This window comes from Gadus macrocephalus, chromosome 8, assembly GCF_031168955.1.
Source record: "Gadus macrocephalus chromosome 8, ASM3116895v1".
In the NCBI taxonomy this organism is placed as follows: Eukaryota; Metazoa; Chordata; class Actinopteri; order Gadiformes; family Gadidae; genus Gadus; species Gadus macrocephalus.
This window is the reverse complement of record NC_082389.1, coordinates 3,180,473-3,196,072: the sequence shown is the minus strand read 5'-3', so window position 1 is coordinate 3,196,072 and position 15,600 is coordinate 3,180,473. Positions and strand designations below refer to the sequence as shown.

The 15,600-nt window shown below is 52.9% G+C and overlaps 1 protein-coding gene across 4 annotated transcripts in view; it reads right to left on the bottom strand.

Moving 5' to 3' along the window:
* The window catches only part of efr3a (EFR3 homolog A (S. cerevisiae)), a 77,950-nt gene that overhangs the window by 32,681 nt on the left and 29,669 nt on the right, over window positions 1-15,600 (bottom strand). For all 4 annotated transcript variants that reach the window (XM_060058054.1, XM_060058056.1, XM_060058055.1 and 1 more), the window contains exons 3-6: window positions 13,397-13,524; window positions 11,903-12,053; window positions 7,215-7,336; window positions 5,881-6,030 (exon numbers count right to left, since the gene is read on the bottom strand). In XM_060058054.1, the coding sequence (XP_059914037.1) occupies window positions 5,881-6,030; window positions 7,215-7,336; window positions 11,903-12,053; window positions 13,397-13,524 (551 nt within the window). The remainder of the gene's footprint in view (window positions 1-5,880; window positions 6,031-7,214; window positions 7,337-11,902; window positions 12,054-13,396; window positions 13,525-15,600) is intronic.

Here is a 15,600-nt window from a genome sequence, read left to right as displayed (position 1 = left end):
ATCCAATAACCTGAGCGTTCTATTTATAGCCTGCTCACAGCGCTGTGAATGAACCCACAGACACAGCTGGAGCCATCCCAGCCCGTCTGACTGCCAGCGTTCTGCGTGAGAGGTTCAGCTGGGGGTGTTATGGTGGAGGCACTCTACTGGCGACACTCTACTGGCGACACTCTACTGGCGACACTCTACTGGCGACACTCTACTGGTGGAGAGATTCAGCTGGTAATGTTCTAGTGGTAGGATTCAGCTGGTAATATTTAAGTGGTAGGATTCAGCTTGTAATGTTCTAGTGGAAATGTTCTGGGGAAGATTTTTAGTGGAAATATTCAGCTGGATACATTATTTTTGTAGCATTCTTGCGGGAATATTCTAAAGGGGGGCAAATCTAATGGGAAATTGGCTGAATATTTTCATGAATGAATTTACTTCTTGAAAATAAATAAAGCACACAAATTCTTTACGCAAGCAGAATTTCTGGTCAAATCCAACATACCAGACTGTTAAAGTTAAACCATTCTGACTTCAAATAAAACAAACTATATACTGAACATCAACTTCGCTTCAACGTTAAATATTTTTTCAATGTCAGCCACATTACTTAAAACATTATGATCAAAACAAGAACGCACTACTCGTTTAATTAAGCCCTAAACCCTTTTGTTAGAAATTCCCTCATCTCTACAGGACTCGAAGCATTCGCCAAGAATACTTATCAGAGCGACCACTTCAAACAGTTCTCCTGAGCACGACGGCCGCGGACGGGGAACGTCTTGAGAGCGCTGCGCTGAATGGGCTCCATCGGCGGTGTGTGCGGCTTCACTTTCATCCATCCTCACTAGGCTGCTAGTTCTCCCAGACACCGCTCCTCACGGAGAAGACTCCCTGGTCTGCGTGTTTTATGCCCTTTTCATCTCGCTACGTCTGTCTGCCTGATACGCACCGATGGATTCACAGAGGAAGGATCGTCTATTCTGTGTGATGTTGTCCTTTCCATTTTGGGTGAAATCTGTCTTGATGTTTTGAAGGCACGCAATGATGTAAAATAAATAAACAAACGATAATTCCCCTCAAATGTAATAATACTCAAGTAGCAAGCGCTTTTTTGAAAATGTAAGCAGTAGAAAGTACAGATTTTGTGTTAAAATGTAGGGAGTAAAAGAAAAAAGGTGGCAGGGTAAAGTACAGATACCTGAAACCTGTACTCAAGTACGTTGACAACGTATTTGTACCTCGTCACTTCCCACCTCTGCCTAAAGCTGATGTCGTAGTTTACCAGGCAACATGGTAACAGATATCAATGATCCCATGATGCTGCTTCATAAATCTTTTCAAACCCAAAATGGATGCCTTCCATAATGAATAATAACCCCAGTGGCCTCAGAGCGGGTCATGGAACCAGGGATTAGCTGTTGACACAGCAGCATTCCTGAATGGCCAAACATTGCCGCATATTGACGGCTTGGCTTCGACAGCACCTGGTGCGTTTCCATTTTCGGCTTATCGGACAAAACCGGACAGCCTGAATATTGAATAGTTTCAGTTAATAAAAACCTTGTTGTTCTAGCAGTGACATGCAGACGTCAGGGAGGAAGAGTATGTTATTCTCTCGGGGGGGCTGTAGATGGATGGACGCCAGAGACCGGATGGTTCTGGTGCTCAGACCCCTGCTGAGACCATCGATCAGGGCTAAGAAAAGATGCATCAGTCACAAGCTGCTCTGCCTCTCTCTGGGCTGGGCGAACGAGCTAGATCTCCCTCTCCCTCTCGCTCTCTCCCTCTCTCCCTCCCACTCTTTCTCTCCCTCCCTCTCACTCTCTCCCTCCCTCTCACTCTCTCCCTCCCTCTCACTCTCTCCCTCTCCTTCTCTCCCTCCCACTCCTCTCCCACTCTCTCCTTCTCTCCCTCCCACTCCGTCTCTCCCTCCCTCTCACTCTCTCCTCTCTCTCCTGAAAGTTGACCAGGAGCCTCTGAATTTACACAAACACCAAAGAGGATGTACCAGTCTTTTACTGGGGGATACTGGGAGCAGCCCAGTACAACCACGCTCTACAACTGATCCAGTTTTCTATTGGGCGCTGCCAGGGTTAGGGGTTTGATTCCGACCTGGAAGGATCCTTGGGACCTAAAGTCAGATATCTCTTGTGTTGGGAGGAGGGGTTCCACTGGGAACACTACACAGACCAAACCGAGTCTTCTTCCTGGGCGTACCGGGGTCTTGAAATGGTGCTCGGCACGGTGGGCCAGTTTGTCACATTGAGCGTTTAATTGCCTGCCGGTGGTCGTCATAGCGACAGACTGGTTCATTAAGCCCCAGACGTCTGAAACTGACCCTCGTTAAGAGGGGGGGGGGGGGGGGGTGAATAACACGCTGCTGGTGGTGGTTCGTTTAACCGTTGATGTGAAGCTGGTCTCCACAGGAGAACAGCCCTGAAGAGGTTCATCTCAAAGACGTAGTCTACTGAAGAACACAGAACGGCAAGAACGGAACATGAACCGTTCAGCCTTTTCTAAGAAAGGGGGAAGATGGTCTGGCAAACAGAACGGCTGCCATTCCTCCTGCCTTGTGGCTGATGGCCGCGCAAGCTGGGAGAGCTTGGAGGCCGAGGAAGCAGAGGGTGGAGGCTGAGGAGGCGGCTGAGGAGGCAGAGGGTGGAGTCTGAAGAAGCTGAGGGTGGAGGCTGAGGAAGCTGAGGGTGGAGGCTGAGGAGGCTGAGGAAGCTGAGGGTGGAGGCTGAGGAGGCAGAGGGTGGAGGCTGAAGAAGCTGAGGGTGGAGGCTGAGGAGGCTGAGGAAGCTGAGGGTGGAGGCGGAGGGTGGAGGCTGAGGAGGCAGAGGGTGGAGGCTGTGGAGGCTGAGGAGGCAGAGGGTGGAGGCTGAGGAAGCTGAGGGTGGAGGCTGAGGAGGCGGAAGGAAGCTGAGGGTAGAGGCGGAGGGTGGAGGCTGAGGAGGCAGAGGGTGGAGGCTGAGGAGGCTGAGGGTGGAGGCTGAGGAGGCTGAGGGTGGAGGCTGAGGAGGCTGAGGGTGGAGGCTGGGGAGGCAGAGGAAGCTGAGGGTGGAGGCTGAGGAGGCGGAAGGAAGCTGAGGGTAGAGGCGGAGGGTGGAGGCTGAGGAGGCAGAGGGTGGAGGCTGAGGAGGCTGAGGGTGGAGGCTGAGGAGGCAGAGGGTGGAGGCTGGGGAGGCAGAGGGTGGAGGCTGAGGAAGCTGAGGGTGGAGGCTGAGGAGGCGGAAGGAAGCTGAGGGTAGAGGCGGAGGGTGGAGGCTGAGGAGGCAGAGGGTGGAGGCTGAGGATGGAGGCTGGGGAGGCGGAAGGAAGCTGAGGGTAGAGGCGGAGGGTGGAGGCTGAGGAGGCAGAAGGTGGAGGCTGAGAAGGCTGAGGGTGGAGGCTGAGGATGATGAGGGTGGAGGCTGAGGGTGAAGGCTGAGGGTGGAGGCTGGGGAGGCTGAGGATGGAGGCAGAGTTCTAGGTACAGAGACATTGAAGTCAGAGGGGGGGCTGGGATGGGTGGGGATTTGGGGGTGGCTCTAAAAATAGATGTGTGTTGACATGGAAACTACTTGGAGGATAAGGTGGGGAGGGGGAGGGGGGTTGGAGGAGGAATTAATAAAGGAATGATGGATGATGGGAGGGGAGGAGAACGCAGAGGAAGAGGCGAGTCCTCAAAGAGAAGGGAAAGTAGGAGGAGCGGGAGGAGAGCAGAGAGTGACGCATGCAGGAGAAGAGCATCCACCCAGCACCCCCACCTCTCACCCCCTCCGTTCCCCAGGGAGCCCTCCTGGGGTGAGACACCAGGGTTGGGCGCCCCGTCTCAGGTACCTGGGGCTGGGGAGCCGGGGGGACCGAGGGGATCTTGGGGAACCTAGGATGATGTGGGAGGATCTAAGGGGATCTGGGAGGATCTAAGGGGGAGAACCAGACCATGGCAGAGAATCTGGGCGTGAGGAATGAGGTGCGGGCAAGATGAGAAATAAACTGACAAACAAAGCCCAAAAGAAAGAAAGCTACAGGACTGGGATTAGGAGGTAGGGAAACGTGTGTGTGTGTGTGTGTGTGTGTGTGTGTGTGTGTGTGTGTGTGTGTGTGTGTGTGTGTGTGTGTGTGTGTGTGTGTGTGTGTGTGTGTGTGTGTGTGTGTGTGTGTGTGTGTGTGTGTGTGTGTGTGTGTGTGTGTGTGTGTGTGTGTGTGTGTGTGTGTGTGTGTGTGTGTGTGTGTGTGTGTGTGTGTGTGTGTGTGTGTGTGTGTGTGTGTGTGTGTGACACAGACAGACAAAGTGAGGAGAGGGATAGACCTGGACAGACAAACAGCGAAAGTCAGTCAGACAAGCGTCAGTCAGTCAGTCAGTCAGTCAGTCAGTCAGTCAGTCAGTCAGTCAGTCAGTCAGTCAGTCAGTCAGTCAGTCAGTCAGTCAGACAGACAGACAGACAGACAGACAGACAGACAGACAGACAGACAGAGCGAGAGCGAGACAGACGTACAGAGAAAAAAGGCTGCGACAGTGTGACGGAGGCTGGGGTTTATTCAAAAAAAGAAAGGATTAAAGATATATTCTGGGCTCCGGGCTGTGTTTGTGCTCGTGCATTTGCGCAAGCGTGCACGTGGGTGCATGTGTGTGTGCGTGCGTATTTGTTTGCTCGGCAACAGGAAGTCGGACCGTCGCCATGACAGCCACAGGAAGCGCCATCTGTCTGGCACACGCTCAGACGGGTCCTGACGAGACGCTACATCAAGGCGTTAAGGCACGGCAGCGCCGACCGCATTACGCGCGTTAGAGGCTTAGAAAATCACAATTTTTGCATAGGGAACCATTGGTTTAGGCGCGTAGACGCGTTACACGCGTTTTACGCACCTCAATAACGCGCCTTTTTACGTTCCTACGCGCGACGCTTAGCCGCGATGGCCAAGCAGCGTTGAGCTTGAGCCTGACGGGAGACCCTGGCACCAACCCGGGCTAGCAGGTCATCGAACATGGCCCCCGGTCAACCGAAAATACGTCTGGAACCGGCCGTCGTCCAGGCGGAGTTCCCGGAGGAGGTGGTTGAACTCACCCAGCTGTGAGCGCCTACGGAGGATGTACCCAAACACGACAGCGTTTGGGTTTCCTACTCTCCTCGAACTCCCACGACAAATACAGCGCAGCGATGGTGGTGATCACAGCCATGTTTGTGGAGCAAAAGAAAAGTAGCGGGGGAAAATAAGTTTTGGGCGGGCTCATCTAGCCGCGTAGGCGCGTTGAACCATTTTTGTGACACACAATGATCAAGCGGCGGGTCTGGCGCGTAACGTGTTCAGTGTGGCCGTATGTGGAGCCGCTCGATCAGACCGCCGCCTGAATAGGGGCTCTGGAGCCAGGCAGAGGGGACAGAGGCGGGGACGAGCAGACAGACAGAGAGAAAGGGGCGTCGTATAGAGTTGCTCCGATTCCGATACCAGTGTCCGAAAATACCTCAGACACTGTAGTAACGGGTATCAGGGAGTATGCAAGTCTCTGCGCAGATCCGATACCTACACAGGACGCCATTTTACTAGACAGGCAGAGAGCGTCAAACACTCAACTTGAGGTTGAAAGTCGGAACAGGAAACACGTCGTCTCCGACCTGCGTGCGTTCGAGCTACCTCGTTGGAAAAACATGGATGCTCACGCTTAACTTGAAGGACACAAAAGTATTATAATAATAATAGATTTTAAGTGTAAATTATCTGGTTTTGGCAGCAAGTGAACCGACTGTACATTGCCGTCGTCGTAAGAGAACCCCTTCAATAAGAACTAGCCCTAAGTGCTATTAGTAGTTAAAATGCTAGGTGCTGTATCAGTATATACACTCCATATCGGCCTATACTCAAGTTCGTGATTTGGGTAAGGAGAAGAGGGACCATGTGGGCTACCTGTCGAGGTCCTGGGCGTCCTGCATGTTGAACAGCATGGAGGGGATCAGCTTGTCCATGTGCTGCGGCTCCCAGATGATGGCCTGCAGCTCGTCGTTCACCGTCTTCCTCACCACGCCCTGCAGGCCTCTGATACCCGCCACCCGGATCCTACAGACAGACAGAGAGAGAGAGAGAGAGACAGGTTTAGGCTCCCTCACCACGCCCTTCAGGCCCCGTGTATCCCGCCACCCAGATCCTACAGACAGACAGGGAGAGAGAGCGAGAGACCGGGAGAGAAGCAGACAGGGAGACAGACAGACAGGGAGAGAGAGAGAGAGAGAGACCGGGAGAGAAGCAGGCAGGGAGACAGACAGACAGGGAGAGAGAGAGAGAGAGAGACCGGGAGAGAAGCAGGCAGGGAGAGAGACAGACAGGGAGAGAGAGAGAGAGAGAGACCGGGAGAGAAGCAGACAGGGAGAGAGACAGACAGGGAGAGAGAGAGACCGGGAGAGAACCAGACAGGGAGACAGACAGACAGACAGGGAGAGAGAGAGACTGGTCGAGAGAAAGACCGAAAGGGAGAGAGAGACAGACAGACAGACAGACAGACAGACAGACAGACAGACAGACAGACAGACAGACAGACAGACAGACAGACAGAGAGAGAGAGAGAGACCGGGAGAGAAGCAGGCAGGGAGACAGACAGACAGGGAGAGAGAGAGAGAGAGAGACCGGGAGAGAAGCAGGCAGGGAGACAGACAGACAGGGAGAGAGAGAGAGACCAGGAGAGAAGCAGACAAGGAGAGAGACAAACAGGGAGAGAGAGAGAGAGAGAGACCGGGAGAGAACCAGACAGGGAGACAGACAGACAGGGAGAGAGAGAGACTGGTCGAGAGAAAGACCGAAAGGGAGAGACAGACAGACAGACAGACAGGTAGAGAGTGACAGACATGTAGAATGACAGCGACGAACAGAGGGACAGACAGGTCGAGAGAGACAACCAGGTAAAGAGAGAGAGACAGGTAGAGGGACAGACAGATTGAGAGACAGAGACAGACAGACTGAGAGAGAGACAGACAGGGAGAGAGAGACAGACTGACTGACGAAAAACCAATGTCCCATCCGTACAGGAGCCAGATGCTCCTCCCTGCTCCATTACATCCAAACCAATAGCAGTTCATCTCCAAACTAATGAACTACTAATTAACTCATCAACTACAAACCACATGAATACGGGTAGCTCGCGTCGTTAGCCCTGACCAATGAGGAGAGAGGGAATGATCCCCCAAGGCCGGGCTGTGGTGTGGAGGGAGTGCATGTGCATGCGTGTGCGTGTGCGTGTGCGTGCGTACCTGGAGCGTGTCTCGGGCTCCTCGTGCATGGAGTGGCACATGGCGCTGAACTGGGACACGAAGAAGTCGTACCGCCGGTGGTACGAGGGCGTGTCCTCCTCGATGTTGGCGAACTTCACAAACTGTGGGAGGACGAGAGAGACGCACTCCAATTGATGGGGGCGGCCGACCTGGTTGGTATGCTAATGCTCTCACACTAGCATCCTCCATCCCCAGACCCCAGTTAGCCTGGTGAGCTCTTTAAAAACGGCCGAGAGGGCTTCTGTGACCGTTTCACCGTGGATGATTGGATTAAAACTAAAATCCAACCAAGCAATTTGAATATGTTGCAGTACGACATCATTTCCTGTCCTTTCCCTGCACCTCTGCATCGGAAGGCAGGGATTGAAATGTTTTCATGGAGCTCAGACCAACTGGTTTGTGTGTGTGTGTGTGTGTCTGTGTGGGTCTGTGTGTGTGTCTGTATGTGTCTGTCTGTGTCCATCTGTCTGTGTGTGTGCATGTCTGTCTGTGTGTGTGTGTCTGTGTGCGCAGAGCTGATAACCATTCGTCATGTTAATTCTCCCCACCCCCAGCATTCAGATTTAAACAGCTTAACGGCCCGGGTTTTAATTAGCGCGGGCATAAAGCACCGGTGTCAAACGCTGAATGCAGCATACACTCAGAGGAGACATCAGCTAGCTAGTGGCGGCGGCGGCGGCGGTGCTGGAAATAGACCTCACCCCCCCCCCCCCTCCCTAATGGAAGCCCCCACAAAGGCCGCCCCGGACCCACAGCCCCGCTTTTGTCGTCCGACGGCGAGAAACGTTTAGCCTGCGGTCCCCTCCAAGCCCCCCCAACGCGCACGGCGTCTCACGGGGGTCACGGAGACGGGCACGCCAAACAGACGCGAGCGAGGAGAACCCGACAGGAGAGGGGAGAGGAGAACCCAACAGGAGAGGGGAGAGGAGAGAGGAGAACCCGACAGGAGAGGAGAACCCGACAGAAGAGGGGAGAGGAGAACCCGACAGGAGAGGTGAGGAGAACCCGAGAGGAGAGGTGAGGGGAACCCGACAGGAGAGGTGAGGGGAACCCGACAGGAGAGGGGAGGAGAACCCGACAGGAGAGGAGAACCCGACAGGAGAGGGGAGAGGAGAACCCGTCAGGAGAGGGGAGAGGAGAACCCGTCAGGAGAGGGGAGAGGAGAACCCGTCAGGAGGGGAGAGGGGAACCCGTCAGGAGAGGGGCGAGGGGAGCCCGACAGGAGAGGGGAGAGGAGAACCCGTCAGGAGGGGAGAGGAGAACCCGTCAGGAGAGGGGCGAGGGGAGCCCGACAGGAGAGGGGAGAGGAGAACCCGTCAGGAGAGGAGAACCCGTCAGGAGGGGAGAGGAGAACCCGACAGGAGGGGAGAGGAGAACCCGACAGGAGAGGGGAGAGGAGAACCCGACAGGAGAGGGGAGAGGAGAACCCGACAGGAGAGGGGAGAGGAGAACCCGTCAGGAGAGGGGAGAGGAGAACCCGACAGGAGAGGGGAGAGGAGAACTCGGCATCAGAGGAAGAGGGAGAGGAAGAGGGGGACGGCGTGGGCCCAGATCAACGTCGGTTCACAGCCCGCCATCAGAGCGTTTTTGGGGGACCTCAAGGTGAGAGAGGAGAGGTGAGGGGAACCCGACAGGAGAGGTGAGGGGAACCCGACAGGAGAGGGGAGGAGAACCCGACAGGAGAGGAGAACCCGACAGGAGAGGGGAGAGGAGAACCCGTCAGGAGAGGGGAGAGGAGAACCCGTCAGGAGAGGGGAGAGGAGAACCCGTCAGGAGGGGAGAGGGGAACCCGTCAGGAGAGGGGCGAGGGGAGCCCGACAGGAGAGGGGAGAGGAGAACCCGTCAGGAGGGGAGAGGAGAACCCGTCAGGAGAGGGGCGAGGGGAGCCCGACAGGAGAGGGGAGAGGAGAACCCGTCAGGAGAGGAGAACCCGTCAGGAGGGGAGAGGAGAACCCGTCAGGAGGGGAGAGGAGAACCCGACAGGAGGGGAGAGGAGAACCCGACAGGAGAGGGGAGAGGAGAACCCGACAGGAGAGGGGAGAGGAGAACCCGACAGGAGAGGGGAGAGGAGAACCCGTCAGGAGAGGGGAGAGGAGAACCCGACAGGAGAGGGGAGAGGAGAACTCGGCATCAGAGGAAGAGGGAGAGGAAGAGGGGGACGGCGTGGGCCCAGATCAACGTCGGTTCACAGCCCGCCATCAGAGCGTTTTTGGGGGACCTCAAGGTGACTTTGACCGAACAGAAGAGAGTGGACAAAGAGGAGCAGAGGAGAAACATCCTGGCCTGCAGGATGGACCAGTCCAGACAAGAAGGAGGACGGATTGTTTGAGCTCCGATCTAATCATGCAAATAAGGCCGAGTGGCGGGGAAATGGCCTTCATATGTCACAGATGCCTTCTAGCGACCAGGCTCCGTGTGTGTGTGTGTGTGTGTGTGTGTGTGTGTGTGTGTGTGTGTGTGTGTGTGTGTGTGTGTGTGTGTGTGTGTGTGTGTGTGTGTGTGTGTGTGTGTGTCTCACATCACCTCCCTGGGGAGCTTTTCTGAAAGCCCAATTAAAGGAGAGGGAGATGTATCATAGAGGAGTGAGAGACATTAGAGGAGGAGTAGGAGACATTAGAGGAGGAGTAGGAGACATTAGAGGAGGAGTAGGAAACATTAGAGGAGGAGTAGGACACTAAAGAGGAGTAGGACACTAAAGAGGAGGAGGAGGAGGTTTGTCTATTCAAATAAGCTAGTAGGATAGCACGCCAGCTAGCCACTACTGCTAGCTGCTAGCCCCCATTCGCAAGGAACTAGCTCGACCTTCTCCAAGGACGACCCACACCGGGAGGGGAGAGCGCTTATCCGGACGGCCATCTTGTAAACAAACCAGCTGGAGCAAGGGAGGTGAAGACGGAGAGAGTCAGCGCGACGTGTGTGTGTGCATTCACCCCGAGACGGTAAACACTGCACCGCGCCCGAGGGGTCAATCTCTGCTCCACGCAACGGCAGGGGGGGGAGCGCCGCGGATCAAAGGGAGGTGCCGAGGGGGGGGCCGGCCGATCGACAGGCGCCCTCACCTCACGACCCGCGCCAGCCAATCACAGAGGGGGACACGGCAGCGTGGGGGGGGGTCACACTCGAGGCCGTGACGCGCTCAGTCCGACGGCGGAGTCGTAACTCGCCTCTCTCCGTCTCAGATGTTTGATCGTTTGCGTCAGCGACTCGGTTCACAGACGAGAAGAGAACGAGACGAGTTGGTAGTTTAGCTTCTTTCCAATCATAGGGTGCTTTAGACGTTATTTTCACTTCATATACGTATTGCCTACTCACATGTTGATAATACAACATGTGAATAGCATTAACAACATGTTTCCCCTGGCTGGTTTCGCCCCGTGAAGACCCAGGTCGTTCAGGACCACAGCCTCGCTGGGAGGAGCCCTGAATGCTCCCGTTTAGCGCGGCCGACTCCAACTCATGAAGAACACTTCATCATCACAATACACACCTACGCACGCACGCACACGCACACACACACACACACACGCGCGCACGCATGCACACGCACCTTCCTCAGCCAGGCTGTAAACTCCTCCTAAAGTCAGGATAGGTCTAAGAACAACACACTAATCCCCCGCTGTCTCCCAAACCCATGAACCACCTCCTCCGCCACCACCTTCTACTCCCTCCCAACCCCATGCACCACTAATCCACATCCTCCACCACCTTCTACACCCTCCCAACCCCATGCACCACTAATCCACATCCTCCACCACCTTCTACACCCTCCCAACCCCATGCACCACTAATCCACATCCTCCACCACCTTCTACACCCTCCCAACCCCATGCACCACTAATCCACATCCTCCACCACCTTTTACACCCTCCCAACCCCATCAACCAGTATGTAATAGTATGCGGTAGTATGCATTAGTATGTGGCAATATAGGTATAAGGAGGGGAACATACTGAGTTGCTGGGTAGTAGTAAGTATTAATATATATATAGGTATAAGGAGGGGGTACGTACTGAGTTGGTATGTAGCAGTATGTAGCAGTATGTAGCAGTATGGATAGAGGGAGGGGGGGTACGTACTGAGTTGGTATGTAGCAGTATGTAGCAGTATGGATAGAGGGAGGGGTAAGTACTGAGTTGGTATGTAGCAGTATGTAGCAGTATAGATAGAGGGAGGGGTACGTACTGAGTTGGTATGTAGCAGTATGTAGCAGTATGGATAGAGGGAGGGGGGGTACGTACTGAGTTGGTATGTAGCAGTATGTAGCAGTATGGATAGAGGGGGGGTACGTACTGAGTTGGTATGTAGCAGTATGTAGCAGTATGGATAGAGGGAGCGGTACGTACTGAGTTGGTATGTAGCAGTATGTAGCAGTATGGATAGAGGGAGGGGGTACGTACTGAGTTGGTATGTAGCAGTATGTAGCAGTATGGATAGAGGGAGGGCTACGTACTGAGTTGGTATGTAGCAGTATGTAGCAGTATGGATAGAGGGAGGGGGGGTACGTACTGAGTTGGTATGTAGCAGTATGTAGCAGTATGGATAGAGGGAGGGGGGGTACGTACTGAGTTGGTATGTAGCAGTATGTAGCAGTATGGATAGAGGGAGGGTACGTACTGAGTTGGTATGTAGCAGTATGTAGCAGTATGGAAAGAGGGAGCGGTACGTACTGAGTTGGTGCCTAGGACCTGCAGGTCTGGCTCCCGGGACTCCAGCAGCTTTGCCACCATGTGGAGGAAGCTCTCCACGAAGGGCTTGATGCTCTGGGAGTGGCAAGCCATCAGCAGCTGGTCCAGGGCCTCCATGGCGATCACCACGTTCCTGGAGACGGAGGGGGGGGTCAGTCTCAGGGAGCACAGGCTCAGGTTAGCTCTGCTAACTGGTTCTCATCATGGTGAACTGGTCATAAACATGGGTAAGAGTGGACTGACTGTATGCTGGCCTGTGTGGGGGCGAGGGACACTGACATTGAACAGGGGGAGACATCGCTCAGAGAGACCTCTCTCTCTCTCTCTCTCCCTCTCCCTCTCCCTCCCTCTCCCTCTCTCTCCCCTGATTAATAAAACATCCATCATTTCTTGCCAGTATTGATTGTGGGTTCCCTGGAGTCCGTCCATTCAAGAGACGCCGCTCCTCGTTTCCATCTTACGGTTTTAGTCCCGTGGTCCACCATGCCTGTTCTGCCCCCCAACACCAGAAGTCTCCCCCAAAACAACAAGAGCCCCCTCAACCAGTCAGACTCCACGTCGTCCTGTACCGTGTTAGTGGTACTGCGGCAGTACCGGGGTACTATGGGAGTACTACATGTACTGTAGGTAAGTACCATGTTAGTTCTCTGGCACTATGGTAGTACTGTGGTACTATGCCAGTACTATGTGTTTCAGAAACGTTCAGTATTTACTATGTTCCTGCTGTGGTACTATGTGTTTCAGTAGGTACTATGCGAGTACTGTAGGTGGGTACCATATTAGTACTGTGGTACTATGCGTTTCAGTATGTACTATGTGAGTACTGTAGGTACCATATTAGTACTCTAGTACTATGCCAGTATTATGCGTTTCAGTATGTACTATGCGAGTACTGTAGGTACCATATTAGTACTGTGGTACTATGCCAGTATTATGCGTTTCAGTACTATGTTAGTACTGTGTTACTATGCCAGTACTTTTTTTCAGTTTTTAGCACTGTGTGCAGGGCGGTACTATGCCAGTACTGTGTGTTTCAGTTCTATGTTAGTACTGTGTGCAGGGCGGTACTATGCCAGTACTGTGTGTTTCAGTTCTATGTTAGTACTGTGTGCAGGGCGGTACTATGCCAGTACTGTGTGTTTCAGTTCTATGTTAGCACTGTTTGCAGGGCGGTACTATGCCAGTACTGTGTGTTTCAGTTCTATGTTAGTACTGTGTGCAGGGTGGTACTATGCCAGTACTGTGTGTTTCAGTTCTATGTTAGTACTGTGTGCAGGGCGGTACTATGCCAGTACTGTGTGTTTCAGTTCTATGTTAGCACTGTTTGCAGGGCGGTACTATGCCAGTACTGTGTGTTTCAGTTCTATGTTAGTACTGTGTGCAGGGCGGTACTATGCCAGTACTGTGTGTTTCAGTTCTATGTTAGTACTGTGTGCAGGGCGGCACTGTGTCAGGAGGGGTCAGAGGTCAGCTCACCCGTAGCGGTGCCGGACCACGTCCCGGCTCAGCCTCTCTGCCAGGTAGGCCCCGATGCGGTCCAGCTTCTCCGGCGCCGAAACGGCGTAGAAGGTCAGCTTCTCCATGTCCGACTTACTCAACCCGTCCTGTTGGGGACACGTGGGTCAGAGGTCACCTCGCTGCGGCCTCCGCTTCGAGCACTACCTGCCTCTCTCGCCGGTTCCCTCCGCCTCCAACTCGGTTTCCATCAATCTGCCTCCAACTCTCTCTGTTTCTATCTGCCTCTAACTCTGTTTCTCTCTATCTTCCTCTCACTCTGTTTCTCTCCATCTTCCTCTCACTCTGTTTCTCTCTATCTTCCTCTAACTATGTTTCTCTCTATCTTCCTCTAACTGTTTCTCTCTATCTTCCTCTAACTCTGTTTCTCTCTATCTTCCTCCAACTGTTTCTCTCCATCTTCCTCTAACTGTTTCTCTCTATCTTCCTCCAACTCTGTTTCTCTCTATCTTCCTCTAACTCTGTTTCTCTCTATCTTCCTCTAACTATGTTTCTCTCTATCTTCCTCCAACTCTGTTTCTCTCCATCTTCCTCTAACTCTGTTTCTCTCCATCTTCCTCTCACTCTGTTTCTCTCCATCTTCCTCTCACTCTGTTTCTCTCTATCTTCCTCTAACTATGTTTCTCTCTATCTTCCTCTAACTGTTTCTCTCTATCTTCCTCTAACTCTGTTTCTCTCTATCTTCCTCTAACTGTTTCTCTCCATCTTCCTCTAACTGTTTCTCTCTATCTTCCTCTAACTCTGTTTCTCTCCATCTTCCTCTAACTCCGTTTCTCTCCATCTTCCTCTCACTCTGTTTCTCTCTATCTTCCTCTAACTGTTTCTCTCTATCTTCCTCTAACTGTTTCTCTCTATCTTCCTCTAACTCTGTTTCTCTCTATCTTCCTCTAACTATGTTTCTCTCTATCTGCCTCTAACTCCGTTTCTCTCTATCTTCCTCTAACTGTTTCTCTCCATCTTCCTCTAACTGTTTCTCTCCATCTTCCTCTCACTGTTTCTCTCTATCTTCCTCTAACTCTGTTTCTCTCCATCTTCCTCTCACTCTGTTTCTCTCCATCTTCCTCTCACTCTGTTTCTCTCCATCTTCCTCTAACTCTGTTTCTCTCCATCTTCCTCTCACTCTGTTTCTCTCCATCTTCCTCTCACTCTGTTTCTCTCCATCTTCCTCTCACTCTGTTTCTCTCTATCTTCCTCTCACTCTGTTTCTCTCTATCTTCCTCCAACTCTGTTTCTCTCTATCTTCCTCCAACTCTGTTTCTCTCTATCTTCCTCTAACTCTGTTTCTCTCCATCTTCCTCTAACTGTTTCTCTCTATCTTCCTCCAACTCTGTTTCTCTCTATCTTCCTCTAACTGTTTCTCTCTAACTTCCTCTAACTCTGTTTCTCTCCATCTTCCTCTCACTTTGTTCCCATCTTCCTCTGACTCAGTTTCTATCTGCCTCCAACTCTTTCCATCACCCCTTTCCTTCCCCCTCCCTCTCTCCCTCCCTTGGCCTCTATCTGTCTAATTCTATCCCTAGATCTGCTCTCCCCATCTCCCCCTCCCACAGCCTCTCCCCCTCCCTCAGCCTCTCTTTCTAATTCTATCGCTCCATCTGCTGCCCCTAAAAGTGTGCGCTTGTGTCGCTCCGTCTCTCTCCACATTTAGGTCTGTCTCTCTCTACGGGTGTCTCTGCCCCTCGCTCTCTGTAGCTCTGTGTCTTCTCCTCTCTCTCATTCTCTCTGCTCCTGTCTCCATCTCTCTCTCAGTATCCCCTGAAGTATTTGCCTTGCTGTCTCAGCCAACATATCTCCAGCTGTAACCTGTTTTTGTTCCATCTTTGTCCATCTGTCTTTGACTCCCACTCTGCTCATCTTCTGTCATTCCCCATCCCTCTGTCTCTTTATTTCTGTTATTGGCTCTCTCTGTCTCTCCATGTCGCTCTCTCTTGCTCACTACTAATGTCACCCTCTCTCTAACCATCACCATCTCACTCCTAATGTCACCCTCTCTCTTTCCAGCTCCATCTCAATCCTAATGTCACCCTCTCTCTTACTGTCTCCATCTCACCCTTAATTTCACTCTCCCTCTTACTGTATCCATCTCACTCCTAAGGTCAATCTCTCTCTTACCGTCTCGATCTCAATCCTAATATCACTCTTACGGTCTCCATCTCACGCATAAT